This window comes from Vombatus ursinus, unplaced genomic scaffold (assembly GCF_900497805.2).
Source record: "Vombatus ursinus unplaced genomic scaffold, bare-nosed wombat genome assembly UNPS02015255.1, whole genome shotgun sequence".
In the NCBI taxonomy this organism is placed as follows: Eukaryota; Metazoa; Chordata; class Mammalia; order Diprotodontia; family Vombatidae; genus Vombatus; species Vombatus ursinus.
Genome location: NW_020955033.1, coordinates 26,429,799 through 26,453,919, shown reverse-complemented (window position 1 = coordinate 26,453,919; position 24,121 = coordinate 26,429,799). Strand labels below are relative to the sequence as shown.

General features: G+C 35.9%; 1 protein-coding gene across 1 annotated transcript in view; it reads right to left on the bottom strand.

Annotated features, from left to right (window-relative positions):
• Positions 1-24,121, bottom strand: part of LOC114031936 (ubiquitin carboxyl-terminal hydrolase 14) — a 33,847-nt gene that overhangs the window by 4,901 nt on the left and 4,825 nt on the right. Inside the window, exons 3-12 of the mRNA XM_027847154.1 lie at positions 23,113-23,145; positions 11,681-11,785; positions 9,738-9,841; positions 7,582-7,640; positions 5,940-6,070; positions 5,543-5,623; positions 4,184-4,275; positions 2,704-2,818; positions 498-563; positions 222-314 (exon numbers count right to left, since the gene is read on the bottom strand). Coding sequence (XP_027702955.1) covers positions 222-314; positions 498-563; positions 2,704-2,818; positions 4,184-4,275; positions 5,543-5,623; positions 5,940-6,070; positions 7,582-7,640; positions 9,738-9,841; positions 11,681-11,785; positions 23,113-23,145 — 879 coding nt within the window. The remainder of the gene's footprint in view (positions 1-221; positions 315-497; positions 564-2,703; positions 2,819-4,183; positions 4,276-5,542; positions 5,624-5,939; positions 6,071-7,581; positions 7,641-9,737; positions 9,842-11,680; positions 11,786-23,112; positions 23,146-24,121) is intronic.

The following is a 24,121-nucleotide window of genomic DNA, read 5'->3' as shown; positions in this document are numbered from 1 at the left end:
CACACACACACACACACACACACACACACACACACACACACACACACCACTTCCTCCCTTTCAACTTCTTAACTCTTTGCATCTGCAAAGAGGTTACATCTCTAGATGAATTGTTCCCTGAGGATTGTGAATTGGAAGACAAAGGAGAAACTGCTCCCATAGGGAAAGGGTCTTTAATCTTGGCAATATAGTAATATAAATAATTTATTATATCAGCTAACCTTAAGAACTTTGGCATTCACAGATTCCTTCTCTTTGTAAAAAAATCGAACCATCTGAATAGTAAGGTAAGCAGGCAGCCGGCTAATCTTGGACTGAGGGAAAAGAAGAAATGGCATTACATCTCAAAAGACTGTATCAGTCATTTACTTTATAAAAGAATAAGTTGTTCACTCCTTGAGGGTGATAAAGATTTATCCAAATATAGTTATTACTTTGGAAAATTGTCAACATTACAAAATTGCAAAAATTTCACAAGCTAAATGCACTATACTCACAGATTTTATGTACAAAGCATTTCTTTGCAATGTTGGAGACTGCTTGGTGATTTCTTCCTGAAGTCTCTATTAAAGAACATGATAAAGTTGAAAAGGTATTCTAAAGAATGAGGACAGTTGTTTTTCTGACAATGTTTTATAGATGTAGGAGTTTTTTTCTTCCAAAACAAAAAACTAACTGGTACACAAATGTTCCATTGTAAGAAAATACTAGGCCAAACATACAAAATTAGCCCCCTAGGTCCTCAAGTGCAGCCCTTTGACTGAATCCAAATTTCACAAAACAAATCCTCTTAATAAAAGGATTTGTTCTGTAAAATTTGGACTCAGTCAGAAGGCCATACCCAAGGACCTAGAAGGCCACATGTGGCACTTGAGGCCGAAGGTAGAAACTGCTTTAATACAAGTACCTACAAATATTAACTGGTCACTGGCTACTTTACAGAAGCTAAAAGGTAGAAAAATTAAATCATTAGGAAACCATTGGCAAAATGAAGAAATCACAAATTGGTGAACAGCAACTCTGAAATTATGATGCCAAGGAGAAAGTGATTGATTATATTCACCAAACTGAAAGTATACCATCCAACTTTTCAGAAACATCTTAATAAATCAAGGTATACCTAACTAAATCTGATTTAAGATCATCATTTTTTTTTTCTTTTTTAAGGCAATTGGGGTTAAGTGACTTGTTCAGGGTCACACAGCTAGTAAGTGTCAAGTGTTTGGTCTGAGGCCAAATTTGAACTCAAGCCCTCCTGACTTCAGGGCTGGTGCTCTATCCACTGTGCCACCTAGCTGCCCCTAAGATCTTCATTCTTATACTCCACCTAACATCACTAATCATAACCTAAATGTATCAAGCAGATTTGTTTTCTCTTGTTATAAAATTGGAAAGAAAATAACAAAACCACTTTGAAGTTAGTCCCCCTTTTACCATGCTTCATTTTTTGGCTGCTATCTCCAACTAATGCCTTATATTTCATTTCTCACCACCTTTAGTCAATCATTGCAGCAGGGCTCCTGAAGTGACTTGGGGAGAGAGTGGGTACACGTCAACAGACAGCTAGCATTTTAAAAGCCTTATGAAGCCTATACATATAATCCACCTTTAACTTCCCCACCCTCTCAATCCATAAGGCAAGGCAAGTTGATTCTACTCCAGCTAATCCAACACTACCCACTCCCACCTCCTGCCCCAGGTCGCCCCTTGGTGACTGCTTTCTCTGTTCAGAGAAAACTTTGATGCTAAGAAAGGGAAGATGAAGATAATTAGATTCAAGAAACCCAAAAATCCTTGGTAAAGATTCCAAGTATTTAAATATGACCATGCTTTGTTTTGAAAAGTGATCTAGTTGCTGAAAGTTGCTATAACCCTCTCCTGCCACTTAAAAGTGGTGTGACCTTTGGCCCTCAGTCTTCAATGAATGATCACTAAGATTCTTTCCAAATCTAAAACTCTACACTGCAGACCTTTGTATAATCACGCATAAAGAACAAAGGAATGTTTACTGAAGATAGTAACAGAATTACCTAGGAGAAAGAGTGATTAAAACGGTCAATCTTGAAACTATGGAGGACCATTCTACCTTTCTCTTCAGAGGAAAGAACAGAATTTTGTCTCAACCTAAGAAACTTTTAATTAACAAGATTAAAAAAAAAAAGGACAAAGCTACCTCTTGATATATTTGGTATTGCCAAAAGAACAAAAGTTATTAAAGCAGAGGCTAGTGGACCAAATGTCAGCAATGCTATCAGAAGGAATTTCTTAATAATAAAAAGTTGAACTACATACATAGGCTCTAAGGTACCTTTTCAATCTAAGATATATGCCTTTATAATTAATGCCTATTTAATAATATTTATATAAAAATTTCACTATTTTAAATGTTTCAAAATTCTTATGTTTGCTTTTGGAATATTTTAAGCCTCAACATCTATTATTTTTTTGTTCCCAAGTCCTTGGTCAGGAATGCAATGTATAATTGTAACAGTGTTTATGAGGAAAAATACCATCTATTGTACTTCCATTCACCCAACTAAACTGAGCCCCAGACCTTTGCACAGCACTCATCTAAGGAATGCTTCATGACAGAAGCAAAGACAACATGTGACTATCAGAAAACTAAGCCCAGGCATGTGACATGTTGTGTCTGCGTAATTAAGAGTAGTGAAGCCTGCCAAGAAGATCTACCTTTCTTCTTACCAATTTAAGCCCTGTAAAGAGGTACTTGACTTCTTGATTGATGAAACAGCTGAGCTGGAGCTGGTTCTCCTTCCCTCTGGTGGCTTCCTCTTCTTCTGCCTCTGTACATTTCATGCTTTATGGAACACGTTAAGGTATACGTCCCAAGTTACTTGTTGAATTAAGTTGTTAGATGCTCAAATAACAAAAATAATTGGCACTAACATGCCTTTTCAGTTTACAAAGCACCTTACAGACACCGCTTCATTCAATCCTCACAACAACCCTGGGAGGTAGGTGGGAGCCCAGAGGGGGTTAAGAGACCTGCCTGAAGTTCCACAGCCCGTTAATCACGAAGCTGAGATAAGAATCTATGTAAGACTCCAAATCCAGAGTTTTTCCACTACACAAGAAAAATTACTGAATTTGCTATTATCAGTATTAGACAGAATATCACCAGTCTTCTAAAATTCAAGATTTAGGGTCTCATATCCAATTTTCCTTCATTAATCTAGTTCATACCTCAATTACCTATTATCATCTTAATCATTCATTACGTATCTTCTCTTAGTTCCTGAGTCATAATAATAGAGGGAAAGAATAAAGCAATCCTTTCAAGGCTCTAGAGAATATATTTTCCCTACACAATTTATAATGATGTGAGTAAAAGCTGCTAACAGCTGTGCATAGTAACACAGCCAGCATAGGGGCAGAGGCAGGCCTTAAATTGCCCTAAGGCCAAGTCTCTCTCTATGCTACTCCAGTTGTCTCAATAAAATTAAAGCACGCATCCTTCCTTTCTGTGAAGAAATAACAAACTGGACAGCTAGGTGGCACAGTAGATAGTGCTCTGGCCTTGAAGTCAGGAGGACCTGAGTTCAAATCCGGCCTCAGACACATGACCCTTACTAGCTGTGTGACCCTGAACAAGTCACTTAACCTCGACTGCCTCATCAAAAAGCAAAAAAACAAAAAAACAAAAACAAAAAAAACCACAACAACAAACTAGGAAAAAAGGAACATGCACTTAGCTGCCATCACCAAGTTAGGTAGTTCTGTTCAATTATTTTTAAGTGGAAAAATGGACATATTAAAACAAAATATCCATTTCCCCCCTAAAAGTATTAAGATTTTTTTTCCAAGTATTTTTCTCAGTTGAAACTCTTACTTTACCACCTATTTTGATCCAAACTATTTTATATTAATTTGAAAATGGTTTTTTCACTAAGATCTTTGGTAAAATGATCTAAAGGGCTATTATTATTGTTCAATGAACTTTACCAAAACTTCACATGCTTAAAATGTTTGTCTTTTTTCCAAATTCCTAATTGCTATTATCGTAATGGCTTTCAGGCAAAGAAGCCATCTGCCTTCTTCAAACTTCTAACAACCTAATTAATTTTTTTCTTCTTTTTTTTCATCTTATGTTCCTTTCATCAAATCTGTACCAGTGAGTCATTATCTCTGAAATCAATTTTGGCATAAACTTTCTTAAGGATACGTAGTTTCAAACTCAACACCAAAGAACTGATCAATTAAACTTTTCTTTTTAGAAGGTGCTTGGGCAGCTGCAGCTGGTGATGCACTGTCTGTCTGCAAATAAAAAAATAACCAAATAAATATATATTCTATTTTACTTTACACAAGGTATATCAAAATACACTTTCCCCCTATGCAATATTAATTTTAAATATAATTTTTCTGTAGGATGTTGTACCTGCATCCATCCAACCCACATTGCCTGTGAAAAAGCACTAAAACACAAAAATATAAGGAAAATCAATTCAACTTATCTACTGAATATTGATAAGCAATACTTTGCATTTAAAATTCCATCCATTTGAACAAACATGTATTAAACAGATACTGGATGAAAGGAATTGTAAAGAGAGGTGGGCTTTTAAAGATGAATGTTCTTAATGTCCCCTGTCCTTATGGTAGGAGAGCACAAAGAAGTAGCAAATAATTATATTACAAATTAGGATATAATGAGTATTATAAGATAGCCTTGAGAGTAAAAGTAGGGAGAAGGAAAGAGAAAAAATCTGCGAACGTCTCATGGAAGAGGCCCTGAGGGCCTTATAGGGATTTAACAGGCAAAACTGCTAATTAATGAATTGTAGCTAAAAAGTAAGCAAAGGAATGAAAGTGAAAAAGGGCAGGATGGGTAAAAGGTGTGTATGTCAGCTGCAGAACAGAGAATATGTAGGAACTATCTGCAGGTAGAGATCAAAATCACAGATAACTTAAATACCATTTTGGACTCTTACACATAAAAAGCCACCAAAGAATTTGAAGCTAGGGAGTGGTGTTATTAGAGCTGTGATTTAGGTAGATTACTCCAGCAATAAATATATGAGAATGGTACAGGGAAAGACCAGAAATACAGAGAAAGCCAGGAAGCTATTGTAATAATCCAGGCAAGAAGCAATCTGAAAGCCTGAACCACATAAATGGAAATGGAAAAAGATGTGAAAAATGTTAAGAACAACAATTGGCCAAGTTAGATGTTGGCATACAATTCAAATGGCACTCTGAACAAGGGGTTAAAAGAATAAAGAAGTAACTGTCTATTCAACTGTAAAAAATGGATGAAAAACAATTTGTTCAAAAGTCTTTGAAGAGAGGGCAGGCACAGTGAATACAGCACCGGTCCTGGAGTCAGGAGGACCTGAGTTCAAATCTGCCCTCCGACACTTGATACTTAATAGCTATGTGATCCTGGGCAAGTCACTTAACCCTAATTGCCTAGCCAAAAAAACAAGAACAAAAACAAAAACAAGAACAATAGCCTTTGGAGGAAAAAAAAACCGATTAGAGACCAAATAAAAGATTACAATCATTACTATAATTCAATTACCTCCATAACAGAATCACCTTCTAAAGCTTCCAGTTTTTGTTGTAGCACTCGCATCATTTGTACCCAACATTCATTAGCATCCTGCAAATGGAAATACAATAAAGATTATGAATAAGACCTAGACAATGATTATGGTCTTACCTTCCCATGATTTTTTGCAAAAGTCTGTACATTCTATCTAGAAGATAATGTTCCTTACTTTAAAATAAATGTTTCAATCTGTGACCTTAAAGAAAAAAAGCCAGAGATAACTTTTTGAATTATGTTAGGTCTTCTCATATTTACCCAATATACTCAAATAATATGAAAAGTATCAAGATTATCTCCCTGTTTTTAAGTGATGTGACTTCACAAAGATTTACTAACTGAAAAACCACAACAGCCTTACACTAATTACCTGTTGAAGGTATTGTCCTTGATCACCCTTCTCTGCAAACTGTGGGAAAGCCATATGCAAAAACTGCAGTAGAATAATAGGTGGGATACTGGAGGAAGTTTTGTCCATGGAATCAAACAAATCTCTAAGGGCTTAAAAACAAAGAAAATATTCTCTTAGGAATGTAGAAAACAGGGGTAAACCAATAAAACTAAATTGTGATCAGAATCTTGCTAACTCAGATCATTTATATAAACATCAAACCACATATAACTATTTACAGTTCTCACTTTCTGTAAGTACGCATCACGCAAATTTGACTCCCTTTCAGGTAAGCAGTAGAACCCCACCTGAAGCTCAAGGCAGGGGTGGTGATTACAGCCAGGGAGGCAAAGCACTAGTGCAACCCTAGCCAGGGGTCCTCTGCTCCAGGCACTGAAGCCCCACCAGCTACACAGACCCAAAACACTGAAGCCAATCTGGTCTCAGGGGCATAGAGCTACAGAGGGTTTGGGGCCCTGCTGATCTCCCTAAGGGAAAGAGAAGGTCCGCAAAACAGTCCACACAAATATGTGCCTATATATAGACATTTGTTTTAAATATATGAACTTCTTTAATTTTAAAACAATTAGAACTACCTCTTGAACTTAAGTCATCAGTCAATATACAATTAAGTCCCATGCTGGCAAGCGCTGGGGATAGAAAGACTAAAACAGTTCCAGCCCTCCAGGAGCTCACAGTCTAACAGCGGAGACATGTAAATTACTAGGTACATGTAAGATAGATATAGTATAGACGGAAGGGAAGCTCAGGAGGGAAGACATTAGCAGCTAGGAGAACCAGCAAAGACTTCCTGTAAATGCTATCCTGTAGTTCAGGATTTAAACTGAGCATAAAAAGAACTTAGTGCATGTTTAGACCTATGCTTTAGTAAAATCATTTTGGTAGCTGTGTGGATTATGGATTGGAATGGGGAGAAATCTGAAGGGAGGCCTAATTAGGAGACTATTGGAACAATCCAGACAAGTAGTGGTGAAGGCCTGAACTAGGATGGTAGCAGTGTGAGTGAAGGAGACACCCGATAGATGTCATTTGGGTAGAAAAAAATAAATTTGTCCATAGATTGTATGTGTGGGGTGAAAGTGAAGAGCAAAGAAAGCCACCAAGGTTGCAACCCTGGGTAACCGGGAGGATGGTGGTGCCCTTGACAGAAAGGAGGAAAAAGGCGAATTCTGACACGTAGCCTACAGGGCTCTGTGTCCACAAGTGGAGGGCTTCCATGAGAAAGCCCCTGGTAGTGGAAAACTCTGTAAAGTTTCTCAAATTTAGGAAAATTATTTCAAGTACTATATTACTATCATGATATTTTACTCCCAAAATATAATTACACCAAAATGTCACTTCATTTCTTGCCAAAAGAAAATTCATTTAAAATAATACAGAAAGCACTGGTCTAGGAACTAAGCAACACACCTCTGATTACTATAATCTGAATGACTTTAAAAAACTAAGCATCATCTAGGACAGCAACTCTAGTGTCTCCTCTGTTAACATAATTAGGTAAACAAATCAGCTATTTGTTTTGTGGCTGTCACCACGCTAAATACGGGAAAGGTAGAAAGTATTCAAATAAATCCCCCATTACAACATGCCTCAGACTGACCTGCAGTGATATACTGCGCCGAGGCCATTTCCCCTGAAGCTCGCAAGGCACCTGCATACCTGTGGAGACATTTAAAAAAAGTATTAAACACCACAAATAACAGCAGTCTTTAATCTGTGCTGTCACTCACAATGAAGATCAATTAATAAAAATTATGGTAATTTAGCTAACAAGCCACTCTACCTTCCCTTTGGGCCTCCCTCCTTTCTTTTTTCTCTTCTTCCTTTCTTGCCTCACTACCCTCCAATGCATTGTGTAAATAAGAATGTGGAGGAAAGAGATAGATGTTAACTATAATAGTTCCTTTTCTCCCCCCATCTCAAGACATTAAGACACACCAAAAAACCTCATGAAAACAAAAATGTTTAGTTTCTTTCAAACCTATCTGTCCTCTGAAACCATTAGACGGTAACACAGCTCAACGCCAAAAATGCCTTAAGTTCTAGCACTCTAGAGTTGCTTATTAGTATAGACTTAATAGTTCAATGAGTCTACAATCTCATTTACAAATGCATACATATGGTACAGATCCCATCCTATCTCAGCCTTGCCATCCCAAGCACTTCTTTCCCAGTTCCTTTCAAAAATCCTCCGCAGAGGATCTACCAACATGACTTCCTTTTGGTATGGAAGAGGTGACTCTTTGTTCTCAAAGGCCACACTAGTGAAACACAAGTTCTAGCTGATCTACCAAGCTAATAAGATCAACAGTACAGTCTAGGAAGTATGGAAAGGTTCCTAACCAGTGGACTAGTCACTAGGAGATGAATACTTTGGCTATGGCAAACGGTGTACAGGTGACTTAAAATAACTGCAGAGGGATGTGAAGTCAAAAAACTGTGAAAAATATATAATATATACATATATACATGTCTATGTGTGTATATATATGTGTATATGCTTATCATGTGTTATGTATCATGTAGACATCATGTATTATAAATAGAGCATCTAGGAATCATTAAACACAAAACTAAAATAAAATTGAGGGCTCACTGTTTTCTATTTTCTGGTCACCTGGTAACTGAGTATTATTTAGATACCAAAAATTAGTAGAATTACATGGGAAATCACCTTCTGTCAATATCTGGCATATGTAAAGTTTTTAAATTTCAGAAACTAAATGAAAAGTCTTAACTTTAGTATTAAGTTTTCAAGCATCAAAATGAGCATTGATATTTTATCATGAAAATGCTGACCAAAAAGAAAGGAAAAAGCATATGCTGGAATGGTTCTTTATTAGGTAATTGTACTTATCACTCTAATTCAAACATTCACATTAAAGAGGCCTACTTTTTTTTTCCCTTCTGAAACTTAAGGTGTAGAAATCTTTATTTTCCTGGCTTTACAACTTAAGGCCAGGACTACCAATCTTCCAGGAAGACATCCCTATATATTTCACAGCAAGTTGTAATTTTCTATAACCACAGCCTCTCCCATATGCACACAGCTATTTTGGCCAGTCCTGCCTATCTTTTTGTTCAATCTACTTTATTTCTTCTTCCCCACAATCAGTACATGGCTCTCTCCAATATCCCAAAAAGACTGTTAGGGATTCAGTGAAGATGACATACAACAATTAATGTAAAGTATTACCATTTTATTCTTTCCTCTGTTTTCTATTCTCTTAACTAGTCTTTCTAAAGGCATGTCTCACCCACTTATCCCCTCTTTTAAAATTCACTGAATATCAAACTACTTCAAGAGCTGAGCAACATACTTTATTAGCATGTTCTCAAATAATAAATGCATTGATGACTATACATTTGAGCTATATATTCTCCCAACCAAATATTGCTGGGGGGGGGGGAAGGTCTTTGCAAAAGCCCAGTTAGAGACAGATAAGTCTTACTCCAATCAAGGAATATGAAAGTCTGAATAATGATAAAGCGTTCAATATTTCCAATCCTGTCCCTAGCCCTATCATGCAGCAATGAATAAAATAAATGATCATGCAAAAACCTATTTTTGCCTTAACTGCACATCTTTACACAAAACAGTCAAACTGATGGAAATGTTGATCCTCACTTCTTAAATATTCCATATGCTGATCCTTACTTATTAAATATTCCATATGTTCCAAGAAGATGAATATTAATTTTGTTAAATGATAGGAATATTTGTTTTTGAAGTTGTACTTTTAACTTTAACCTTACCTTTTAAGGGCATCTTTGAGTTCTGGCACAGAGCGGATACACTGAACTGTAGCATTCATGTAACAAGTGTTACCAAGATTTGTCAATCCACATGGCAATTCCATCTGATGAGACAAGTATTAAATTAATTTCATGAGCAATATCTATAATTATTATTATCACACAGCCTGAGGTAAAGACCAAAGATTTACCAATCTATAACAATTACTTAATCCCTATCCCAAATTATAATGGCTATATATACCATCCCAATGGTGGCAAAAATACTTTGTGAATCATCCCCAACAAAATTAGCATCATTCCTACAAATAAGTGGCTGTTATCTTGACGGCTTTTATGATAAAATATTGGGACTGACTGTCAAATTATTTAAGCAATGGGTATATCATCTGCCAAAATCATTTGTTCGCTAAACTTCTCTACTGTGGTAAGTGCTGTAGAGAATATAAAGATAAAGACATCAGGGAACCTATGCTAAAGGTACTTGCTTACACTCCAGCATGAAAAATTTCTTTCTTATATTCATATATCTTAAAATGTTTCCTTATTCCTTAAACAGCATTATTATGCCTTTAAAAAAGGATGAGTTGAAGTTTACTGGGGTTGTTTTTTTTTGCTAAACCAAATATATGCATACCCCGTTTTAAATCAAGCCCATTTTACATACTTTAGAAATTACAAATTTGATTAACTAGGGTCCTAACTTGTTGTAAAGAACCAGAAAACTCACATCTAACAGATTTCTGGACCACAAGTTTATCATGTGTTAGATGTCAGCCTCTAAAAGTATCTCTGGATAATGAAGTCCAATATTAGATTTGGTAAACATCCAGACAAAAAGAAAAGAAGGTATCGGCTCTAGAATCTAAGTATATGGACACAAGCACAGAAAAACATGCCACATTCCCAAAAGTGCCAGAAGCAGTAAGAAGACATAGTCTAAATTTTGGCAATTCAACAGCACTCCTAGCATATAGTTTTATTCCCTTTACTCTCTAATTTCATAATACAAGTTGGAAGAAAGGTAAGTTTAGCTTTTTTTTTTCCAATTGGGGTTAAGTGACTTGCCCAGGGTCACACAGGTAGTAAGTATCAAGTGTTTGGTGTGAGGCCGCATTTGAACTCAGGTCCTCCTGACTCCAGGGCTGGTGCTCTATCCACTGCGCCACCGAGCTGCCCCAAGTTTAGCTTTTTAAAAAATCTGCTTTATAGCTGACTTTATCAGAATACATTCTCTATATAATCACATCTTCTATCAATATTCCACTTTTTTTGGTTTTCTGAAACATGTCAGAGTACAAGTCTTGAATGTGGTATGGTCTAATAGAAGAGGAGTCAGAAAACCTAAGGTTCTAAGCCTATTAAAATCTGTGTCTCAATTTCCTAATATATTTCCTATCTTATATGGTTATTCTGAGGATAAAATAACAATACAAACTCAAAAAGTAAAAAGCACAACATAAAAAGTTAGGTAGTAATAAATATGTATGTCTGGCAGGAGTCTAAATTATAATGTCTGAACTGAGATCAATTTTCACTTAAGCACTTTCAACATAATACGCTACATCTTAAAAATATAGCAATACAAATATACTTATTTTATAAGAAAAATTGTCAAAGAATTAAACTTCAAACTATGGATATAAAGACTGAAATTACAAATCTGAACTAGTTTTATAAAACTGTAAAAAAAAATTATTGAGATGTGGAATTGAGAAGCAGATTAAACTCATAAAGCACCTGGCAACACTAGGTCTGACTGAAGCCAAATTTACAAGCACTAAAATCCTATGGATTGTTGAATACACACATACTGACCGTTAACTATTAGATCCCAAGCAGAACTTCAAAACTGTCAGAAGTCATTTTTCTGAAACTCATTTTAATAAATGTCTGTTGATAAGCAGTGATCCAAATAGATTATGAAATCTGAAATGTCTTACAGCAGATGCTAGCTGTTCTTCCGTCATGTCTTCTACGAAAACAGTTCTAGCAACGGGTTCCTCAGGCAGAGCATCTGCTGATCCCATCATTAACAGAGTCATTCCCTGTTTACAAAATAATAATAATGAAATCCATGGTTTCTCTTGGGAGAGTTACTTAAATGATCATTATTAAGTAATATCATTTTCTGTAGCTAATACTCAACTTCTATGAGACTAGTTGATCACTTCTGAGGAAGCCTAAATTTTAACAACATAAGAATTATTTCCATGTATAAATGAGAATCATTTCCTTTGAAGTCACAAATTGCATTCTAATAATTTTATAAGAACACCAGGCTGATCACATAAAAAGAATCAGTTCTAAGTACCAGTTTATAAAATTCTGACATATGGTTCCTAAACTTCAAGGGCATGTTTCTATTCCATAAATAGCCAAGAGTAACATAATATTCCATACCATAGTAGAAAAACTCATACAGTTCAAAAATACATTAATGCCCCCCAATTTTGATATTTCTTTTAAGCAGGTTAAATAAAATAAGTAAACTTCTGCAAAAAAGTGAAAGCTAAAAACACAATTCAATGAAACAGCAGATTGGAAATGGAGTCAAGGGATGATAAGTAAAAGGAGATGAAAGAGAATAAAAATAGAAAATTTTTAGAAATAAAATATCATCTCATTAGTTATAAGATGATTGGCCAATATTAAAAATCCTTCTTCATGCCATTATTTTATACTTGGAAATTAATTTTTGAAAGATTGCACAAAAGCACTAAAAGTCCAGATATTTAAGCTAGTTTTAGTCTGCCTAAATTTGTCTGTTGGTACCTAATATTACGTGTTTTAGTGTTCTCTACCTATTGTGAATGTGTGTTCTGTGAAAAGCTTTAATGCTATCAATGCTTTCCCTTGCAAAACATTAAGGCAGAGTAGTGTAATGTAATGGTGGAGAAGAGTCAGAGGGAGGGAATTCAAATCCCAGCCCTGCTATGTTATCCTTAGCCCTTCTACTCTTAGGGTGGGGGAATTGGTGCCTGTCAAATGTAAAATGAAGAGAGTGGACTAAATGCACTCCAAGATACCTTCTAGCCCTAAATCTATAATCCTATGAAATGAGTTCGTGGGTGTGTCAAAAATACCTATTTAGGTGGCAATTTTTTTGGATACATAATTAAGTTCAATTTTCCACAAAATTCCAACTACCCCTTAATCCTAGGAGTAGTCTTTATTTTCTTTCCTCACTATGATTCACAATTTTTGTTAAAATATGTTTATGGTCAAATTAAGATGGGCACACTGGAGCAACCACTATAGCCTTCCAGTAATGAAGAAAGGCATAGCTAGATAGGGATCAATAAATACAAGATAGACATAAACCAAAGTGTCACAATCTCCCCATTTCTCTCCCTACTTTTATTCCTTAAGTTTCACTAAGTGAAAGGCAAAGTACCATAATGGATAGAGAGCCGACCTGGGAGCCAAGAAGACCTGGGTTCAAGTGCTGCCTCTGATACATAGGGTTATGTGTAACCCTGAGCCACTTAACATCTCAGTGCTCTAGGCCTGGGTCAGCAAACATTTTCTGTAAAGGGCCAGATAATAAATATTTTAGGCTTTGCGGGCCAAGAGGCAAAATCAAGGCTACTGTGTAGGTACTTACATAATGAGAAAACAAAATGACTTTCAATTCTTTTATTGATGAAATTTAAAATATAACTGAGTACAACTTTTTGTAATACCAGTCTAATGAAAAGAATGGAATTTTTGGGGGGGATGTAACATTTTGCCTAATTGGGTTCAAAGTTAGTATTTCCTATCATCAAAATCAGTCACAACTGTTTGCCAGTTACTACTATTATGCTAATCTGACTCAATCTTGGGGTCTAGTTCCCTTATTGTTGAGTTCCTGAGACCAGGATTACCATTTCTGGAGAACCCCAGTCATGCTTACTTTATGCCCAGTTCACTCACTCTCCAGATGCTCCACCTCCTCAGCAGTTCAGGAACCCATCCTCTGCCCACTTTTCCAGCTGCCCTTGATGGGTTGTCCTTCCCCATCAGAACATAAACTTTTTAGACTAGGGAACCATCTCATTTTCTTGTATTTATAGCATCAACACTCGGCACAATGTCTGGCCCACGGCAAGCACTTAATAAATTATCAATCTATCTGAATGAGAAACATTAACAGTTTCATTTACTATCAATTCTCTTATGATTATACTGTTTTCCTAGGTAAATTATGCTTAGTTGTAAGCATAAATCAGTTTGCCTTCTGGAATATCATATTCCAAACTTTCCATTCCTTTATTATGATGGCTACTAAATCTTGTATGAACCTAACTATGATTCTTTGGTACTTGGAATTCTTTCTTTTTGGATACTTAAAGTATTTTTTCTTTGACCAGGGAGCTTTGGATTTTGGCCATAGCATTCCAAGTAGTTTTTATTTGGGGGGTTTAAGAAGATAACCACTGGATTCTTTCTATTTATACTTTGCCCTTGAGAAGATTAAGACTGATCCTGTATTGTTTTCTTATTGATCCTATTTACAACTAATTGCTTTTGTCCTGTAACTGCTTTAAGTGATGGTTCTCTATCTCTGAACTTAATTCATAATTTAGCTAGTCTGTAATGGATTAAGTTCAAAAATCCAGCTCTCCTGCTAATCACTGATCTATTCTTGCCATCCCCCTCACCCCACCCCCAGATGTTTGTGAACAGAAGGGAGATGGATATAATATCTTCACACCACCAAGCTATTCAAGGATGTTTGGTTGTCCAAAAGTCTGGCCCACTGTCTTGCACCTGGGAACTCAATGATCACTTCTTAGTCTCAAAGGAAGGAAAAAGTCATTGCTAGCCCTCATTACCGAACTTTCAACCAACAATATTGTTCCCTGCACCTCAGCTGTGTAACCAATCATGTTCTTCCCAACCCTATGCTAAATTACTACCCTTTTCTTTTTTCTGTATACCCCAAAACCTATAAAAGGGGAACTGTCCCTTTGCTCAGGGTCTTTGACATAAATGGAGACAAGTCAAAGACCCATTTATTAAGAAGCAGCATGCCCCTAGTAATAAATGTTATCTTGTTAGGAGACTTGCGTCAGTTTACCTTTCTGTTAAATTTCACCTGCTACACCTGCTAGTTCTAAGAGATCTCGGCAGTTTTCTTCTACAATTTCTTGATGTATGGTGTTGCTCAGTTCTTTTTTTGGTCATAACTTTGAGGTAGTCCAATGATTCTTAAATTTTCTTCCTTAATCTGTTTTCTAGGTCATTGGTTTTTGCTGTAAGGTACTTCACATTTCCTTCTATTTTTTCAGTCTTTTGATTTTGTTTTACTATTTCTTGATGTCTCATGGAGTTATTAGCTTCCCTTTGATCAATTCTAATTTTTAGGGAGTTTAGTTGAATAAAGTTTTGTATCTATTGCAAAATAGGTACAAAATTACCAGCTGTTAATTCTCTTCTCATGTTTTCCAAAGTTCTCATTTCCAATTTTTTTCCTCTACCACTCATTTAGTTTTTAACATCACCTTTTTTGTTATTTTTTTTTTTTAAAACTCTAGCTTTATCTCTTCTAGGAATTCTAGACTTACGTCCAAGCTTTTTTTTTTTTTTTTTGGAGACGAAGCCTGTAAATGTTGTTGAATCATTTTCTTCTGGATTTGTATCTTGAGCTTCCCTGTGACCATAACAGTTCTTTATGGTGGAATTCTTTTTTTGTTTGCTTATTCTTCCAACCTACTTTTTAACTTTGACTTTTATGTTAGAGCTGAGCTCCATGCACTTCTGGGGAAACCACCTGGATTGGGCTTCTGTCCTCTTGCATCCTTCTGTTTGCTTTCACCAAAATCTGCTCACTACCCTCCTGGTCTAAGCTCTGTAAATTCCTGACCCAGGTTTATGTCTGTTGGCTTGTCCCCAGTTGCTCAGCTCAACCACTGGGAGGCTCTGCAGGTTCAAAGCAACTGAACTACAGGCCATCCTGGCTGTTCCACTGCAGGCTTTCACTTGGGCTAGAAGCTAGAAATTAGTCCCTGCCCTGCTTTTAGGATCAGAGCCACATAGCTACTATTTGCTTCTGAACTCATTCCTCACTCAGGTCCCCTCCTCAGTCTGCCCTGGATCTAAGACCATAAACTGGGTAGTGGATGACAGGCTGCCAGACAGCACCCATTCCTGTACCCAGTGTTAGTTCAGGGATCCCCTTGGATTTTTTTTTTTCTGGGCAATTGGGGTTAAGTGACTTGCCCAGGGTCACACAGCTAGTAAGTGTTAAGTGTTGGTCTGAGGCCGGATTTGAACTCAGGTCCTCCTGACTTTAGGGCTGGTGCTCTATCCACTGTGCCACCTAGCTGGACCCCGCCCCCCCCCCGATCTCTTCTTGCCCCAGAGCCCAGTCTTGGCCCTCTCTCAGTCCCAGGATGCTAGAATGCTCTGTCTACAGAATGCCCCTGCCAGACCCTGTCCCCAGGATTCTGTCTCCTTAAGCAACTGTGATGGGGTAAAATGATTCACTGCGACTTTTTCCTTCAATTTTCTGGTCAGAATTCAATCCAGAGTGTCTTCTAGATCTCTGTGGAAGAAGTATGGTAGGCAAGCTAGGCTTCCTCCTGCTAATCACCATCCTGACTCCCCTACTATCAATTCTCAAAACAACACCCAGCACTAAATCCTTTTCCTGTCTCACCAAAGGCCTTGTTGTTCAGCTATTTTCAGTCATGTCTGACTTTTCTTAACCTCAATTGGGGTTTTCTTGGCAAAGATAATAGGGTGATTTGCCATTTTGTTCTCCAGCTCATCTTACAAATGAGGAAACTAACTCAAACAGGGTTAAGTGAATTGCCCAACATCACACATCTAGTAAGTGTCTTGAGGTTAGATTTGAATACAGATCTTCCCGATTCCAGGCCCAGTACTCTATCCATCGCACCACCTACCTGCCAAAGGCCTAACCAGTTTTAAACCTGCTCCTACACCCAGTGTCCAGATTTGACTCCTCCCTGAAGAGATGAGGGCCATGATGAGAACAAAAGATGGAAAAAGTTTTTAATTACTTAGATTAACAGAAGTATTTTCTGGGTTTACTTCTGACAAGCAGGAAAAAAAAACATCTGAAGACAATGGTTGGAGCGGGATTGAATGGTTTTAGAAAAATGACACTCCGGTGTAAGCAGAAAAGTTAATGTGACTGTGACAAGATTATTGTCCTGCTTGACGGAGCAAAGTGTTAAGTAACGAGGCAGTTCTGGGGTCAGGAAAACTCATCTCGAGTTCAAATCTAGCCTCGGACACTTACTAGCTGTGTGAACCTGGGCAAGTCACTTAACCTACTTTGCCTCAGTTTCCTCACGTGTCAAATGAGCTGGAGAAGGAAATGGCAAACCACTCTAGCATCTTTGCCAAGAAAACCCCATTAAGAGTCAGACACGACTGAAACAACTCAATAACCATCTAAATTAATAAAAATTGTTTCTGACTGGCTTGTAATTAAAATGCAAAGAACAGAATTTTTATCCACACATCCTGAGGCATTTTAAGTCAAAAACAATACTATTACACCAGAAATAAGCATGCTCTAAACAAAAATAGCTATTTTTGGTGGAAGTATCTCCTATATTACTTTAAATAATTACTCTAAAAGAATAAAAAAAATCTCCCCTAAAAGAAAAAAATACACAATAAGATTAAATTCATAAATTTAACAATACATAGCCTTTGGCAGAGTCACTATGATAAACCTAGAATTCTAGAAATCCTAGACAGACAAAATAATACTCATAACAAAAGAGTTATTAGAAGTCACACTGTGAAAAGGGAAAATGCTGAAAGACATGGAATCATTCGCTCCTAATGGATTTAAAATTAAACAAAACTTCACATATATTCAAGGGAATATGTCCAGATGGAAATGTTAATCCATTATTCTTCCTTCTACACTCTTTATCCATCCAGACATCATTTTGCTTAGGATCTTCTCTGCAATACAAACTAATTTTAAACTGAGTTTCACTTTAAATGTCTATGTTCAGAAATATCTCTTCAAACATTTCCTATTGCCCAGAGCATGTTCATTTCTGGTCTAAGCATAACTTGTATATCTGGATCAATATCATCTCATGCATCCACAACTATAATATGAAGAGAAAGGAGTTTTAAAAAAAAAAAAAACCACCACCCATGGTCAGTTTTTCTTGTGACCACTGTTTGAAATGTGACTACCAAATTAATCTTATGTCCTTTTTTCTCACTATTCAGTTCACATTCCTACAATACATATTAATAAGACATAATACTGTATCAACAGGTTGGTACAGTATTTCTCTTAGGTTACAAATCAATAAGAATGAGGATTAATTATCAAATTATAAAACAAGTGTTAGAAATGCATTTTTTCTTCACTACTCTTCAGCGCTTATAATACACGTGAATATCCATAATAATTTCTTAGTCACATCAGGGGCCTTTGCAGGTTGTAGGATATGTGATGCTGCCCAATTAAACATGTAGACAGGAAATGAAGACCAACACAACTCCTGAGATCAGAAATGGATTCAACGTAAACTTTCTTGATTGAATATGGGAACTAAAGGTTTCCAAGTTGACTTTCACACAGGCTTGTGCAAATTCAAAAATTTCAAAATAAAGTGATTTTCATTCTTCACAAGTGTCTGAAATATTCATTAACCGTCAAGCTACTATAGATAACTTAAATGGGGAAATACAAGAGCAAGGCAAACTATCTCAGCATTAATGCATGAAAACATGAGAAAATTATTTTGCTCATTTCTCAGTCAGATCTCCAACCAAGGTTTACTTTGTAACGTAAATATGAAACCGTAAATTCCCCCAACTCTTTTATCTGTTTAGTAAAATCTGTAATATAAAAAATATAAGGCACTTATCTATCAAGTTATGTCACTCAAGATAAAACAGTATATGGGGCAGCTAAGTGGCACAGTGGATAGAGCACTGGCCCTGGAGTCAGGAAGACCTGAGTTAAATCTGGCTTCAGACACCTAACGCTCACTTAGCTGTGTGACCCTGAGCAAATCACTGAACACCCGCTAAAAAAAAAAAAAGATAAAACAGCATACTAAAATTTGCCAGGTGAGAAATATTTCTTTACCATATAATACTATTTTCTAGTAAAACTTACTGCATCACCTGCCTTCCTCCTCCCTTCTTTGTAGGGGTGGGAGACTATGGGTGTATAATACTGCATATAATGCTGAACTTGGTTGATGTATTGGTTAGTTTTGCTTAACTGCTTATTTTTTCTTCTTTTCTACTATTTGTTTTAAGGGATGGCTCTCTGAGATGGGAACAAGGGAAAGGTGCTATAAAAATAAAAGATATCAATAAAAATTTTTAAAAAGAAAAAAGATGAAAAAAACTTTACTGTACCAAATTAAAGAATTCACAACTAGATAGCTCCTTAATCAGTACTGCTAGAAGCCACATGGAATGGCCCAGGTTTCCATACTCTTAAAAGAAATAACCAATATGTAAAAACAATAATTTCTTTACATGAAACTCCTTAAATTAAGGGCAAGAAAAGAGTATTATAGATAACCAGACAATAGTAACTCATAGGAAAGTTTTTTTTTCTAAAACTAAGCTAATCAGAACAATGTAAAACAATGCCAAAAAGGCAGTTGGGTGCCAATTATTTCTAATGACAAAACAGAATTCTAAAATACTAATGATGAAACACACCTCACTCTTTTCAAGTAAAGAGTCGGGGAGGGTACACATATGGAATGTAGTATTATCCTCTATGAGACTAGCAATCCCTATGTTTGTTAGTCTTTTCCTTTGTTACAAGAAAGGGATCGATGTGGGTACAGTTTCTTTTAAAAAATGACCCCTATTAAAAAAAAAAAAGGCAACAATAAAGCTTAAATATAAGAACAAAATAAAATCTAACTAACCAGGCCAACTCAAAGAAAGTATTTACCTCCACACATACTCAGCAAGCCACTTGCAGTGGTTAAATCCTAATATAATTTTTTAGAAATAAAACTCTAAAATGTTATTTAAATTGTTTTTAAAATCTTACTAAAATTCATATATGGGTAGAATGAACTACCCTTCATTCTAAAAACACTTATCTGGGTTAACTAGTTATTTTATCAAGTTATCACTCATAATTAAAGTTGCATCATATGCCAAAGCATCATGCTTTTAAAAACTTTTTTGACCTTACAGCACAGCTTCTGAAAACACTTCAAATACTCCTAAAATGGTCCAGCCAAAGATGCCATAGAGACCATCTATATCTCAGTTCTAATATAAAAGTGTTAATTGAAAAATAGGCAATTTATTGCCATATAAAAATTTTGACAATTATCTCAAGTTAAAGGCTATGACAATGGCCTGGTAAGTAATACTAATAGCCCTTAAAATATAGTCTTACACTTAAGTTTAAGTGAATATAGGGGATCTCACTTTTAGAATTCTAAAAATATCAAATATCCTGTCAAGTTTTAAACCCTCTTTAGAAAAGAAGGCTTTATGCCTGTTTGTAATACTTAATTCACATAATAAAATACAAAAATAAAAGACTGATAAACTTCTAAACCTACTTTCCCATTACAGCAAATCAAACAAGCATTTATGAAGTGCCTACTATGTACCAGGCACTATGCATGATAGAAATGAAACTGGTTCTCTCAAAGAGCTTATATTCTATTGAGAAAGAAAATACGTACAGCTCATAAGCCTAACAGAGCATAAAATGACTCTAAGATATACTCAACAAAGTAATGACTGGCTTTAATTTTATTCATTTTAAAACAAACAGGTCAGAATTTATATACCCAAATGAATACTGTTCTTTGAAGCAGCCACCTTGAAAGGCTAAACACTTTTATTTCAACAATGTTACCATCATTTAAGATATTTTTGAAATTCCTTTTTCAGAAGGTCTCCAGAACCATTTTACATGTAAGTCATATAAGATCAGTTGAATTACTTTTAGTCACAACTCTTCTTTTGAAATCCAAAAGTTACACCTTTGACAAATACTAGCTGTGTGACCCTGGGCAAGTCACTATCTTTTCAGGGCCTACAAGCAAATCTACACGAATATAAGCTGGAAAACAGGTGCTGATATGCATTGGTTGTTGATAGGCTCCTTAGCAGGAGCTCCAGACACTGATGAAGTCACAGGTCCAGACCAAACTATATACATAGATGTTTCAAATTAAATCTAGAAGGTAAACAAATCAAATCAGAGTTAAGATACTTGGAGGTAAGCCTGCTGTATTTTTTCTATCAAAAAAAATTTTTTTTTAATCCTAGTTATTTTTAAAATACATTATTTTCTACAATCTACCTCATGGATATGTAGCTTGGTGGACTGAAAAATGTGCTGTATTTGGAAACCTGGGCTCACATATTACATGTGACAATTACTAGCTTTTCTAAATAAGTCTTTCTAAGCCTGTCTCCTTCATCTGTAAAATGGGGAATAAAATTTCCACAGTAGCCATCTCAAAGAATTGTTATGAGGTTAAAACAGAATAAGGCATATAAAGTGCTCTGAGAATGTAAAAAAAAAACTAAATACCAGATATCATTATGATCTAAAGTATTTCTTCACAGTTTTACATGCCATAATGCAGAACCCAAATTAACTACAGAGCACTAATGTTCTAATAAGCACCTCATTCATCCTAGATAACATGGGATTTCAACCATATTAAATGAATGCATCTGTAACCATATAGAAATGGGAAATGTCATTTGTCCTGATCACTTACCCTATTTATGCACTACTGACTTAATCTCATGAAACTCTTCAATCAGCTAGTCAATCAACAAACACACTATGGCACTGTGCTAACCACAAGCAGTTTACATTCCAATGGGAGGGAAAATAAATACACAATATGAGTATTTAAAGAATAATACAAAATGAATACAAGGTAGTTTTGAGAGAGGGTGCCTCAAGGGATCATGAAAAGCTTCACGAAGAAAGTAGTGTTTGGGCAGACTCCTAAAGGAAACTAGGGATTCCAAAAGGTAGAGGTGAGGAGGGAGTGAGTGCATGGCAGTAGGGGAAAAAGCATGCAGACTGAGGATTGAGCACTGTGTTCAGACGATGCCAATATAGCTCAATCAGAAAATGTAAGGAAATAAGCACAATAAGACTGGAAAGGTATGAAGGGGTCAGCTTGTGAAGTGCTGTAAATGTTAAAGAGAGATTTATAATTAACCCAAGAGGCAACAGGGAGCCACTCTCCACTAGGAGAGTGAAATGGCCAACTCTGGACTTTTGGAAAATCACTACTAGCAATGCAGAGGATGGACTGAAGTGTCAACAGATGACATAAAGATATCAATTAGAAGGTCAATAATTCAGGTGAAAGGGCTTGAACTAGATTGCTGATTATTTGAGTTGAGAGGAGACGTATACAAGAGATGTTGTGGAAATGCAAAAAAAAAAAAAAAAGATTTGACAATTGAGTGGTCATGGAATATGAGATGGGGAAAATGACACCAAGATTTTGCACTTGGGTGACTGGAAAGATGGTGGTACCCTTTACAGTAACAGGGGAAGTACAGCAGGTGAGACTGCAGGCAAAGATGAGTTCTATTTTGGATATGTTGAGCTGTAAATGCCTCCAGGTCATCAACTTTGCTATGTCCAATAGCCAGGTGGGAATTCCAGATTAGAGTTCAAGAAAAAAGCTAGGGTGGTATACTCAAAGTCATGTGGGTGGAATGACAAATGAACCAGTGATCAGAAAATCATACTCAATATCTGACACCATTATTCTTTAAAATGGATTCAAAGACTACCTTTTTATCTAATTATCAACTTTTAAAACTTCAACTATATTCCAGTGTCTTAGGTTTTTCTCTCCTTTTTAACCAATTTGTCATAACCACTAGTAGGTTACTCAAAGTGTCTTCTATTCTACACATAGCACGGATCTCTAATATTCCAGGAAACTAATTAGCTGGCATGATTATAAAAGAATAACATGGACTGTGCGCATATCAGATGTGCATATTAGAAATCCATCTCAACTCTTTAGAGTTACACTACACATTTAGGTGACCTCTTTTGTTTTATAAGGATAAAACTAAATAGAACAGAAATTCTGACAAATTCATTTTACTATTTTCTTCCATTATTTCTTCTTTGCCTTTTTTCTAAGAAAACTAAACTGATGAGACATAATCAACATTAGAACCAGAACACTAAGTTCTAATCTTGGCTTTGTCATTAAGTACTGTAACTGGGCAAATTATTTAACCTTTCGGGACCTCAATTTCTTAATATGTAAAATGGGGTGCGGGGTTAGAATAAATGATCCTTACAGTTTCTTCCATATCTGTTATCTCAATTATCTGATTAATAATGAAACAGCCTTTTCTTAAGAAATGAAATCTTATTAGTACTTACACTCTTTATCTTCAGGTTTCCCCAATCATCATCCTATTTTAAAGAAAAAAAAATTATTTTAATTTTTAGTATCTGTGTCCATCACAATATCCAACTAATTTCAACCACTTAAGTATTGGTCTGACTGTTAACTTGTAAGTGGATTTTCTAAAATGAGGTAACAAAAACCCATAGGACTAGAGATGGTATTCTATTCACCCAAACATCTCCTTTCTTCTACCCCCTTCCTCAAATATAAATATCTCCCTTCTTCTGCCTTCTTATGCAGAAGTCAACACTCTCAATAGCACCAAGAATACAAAGACACTAACGCTAAGAAAACTCAGAGATAAGATTTTTAAAAGAAAATTTTCCAGAGATGTAATACTAGTAAGTGGCTCATGTGGACAGGGAAAATAAAAATTAGCAAATTAATGAATTGTGCTTATGTATACTATTCCAAAAACTAAGAGTTTAAAAGACTCTGCTTTGAGCCTAGAAAATAAAAGGATGGTTCCATCCCACCCCACCCCCCCAGTATGTTTGAATTTCTTAACTACTAAAAGCATATCTCTGGGAATCAAGCTAAGCACTTTCACATATTCACAGCATTAATCAAGAAATTAGTATATATGTTGACACTAAGGGATATACTGTACAGGAAATATAAGTTAATCTAAGATATTACCCTCAACACTCCTAAATGCCCCCTCAATAATGCACCATTATCAAAAAAAAAAAAAAAAAAATTCAATTCCTTCCTGAACGCCTATATTCCCAATAGGAACCACTTAGCCATTAAAAAGTTCTAAGTTTACAGCATGTTGCTTCCTACTACTGTACTTTCTTCAAATGTCTAAGCATATCCTTTAGTTCCAAAGCAGAAAATTTAGTTTGAAAATAGAAATAAAAACAGAAACAGTTTATGATTTATTGGGGTTTCTGCCATATTCTCTCTTTCTCTCTCACTCTCTCTCTCTCACACACACACACACACACACACACACACACACACACACACACACACACA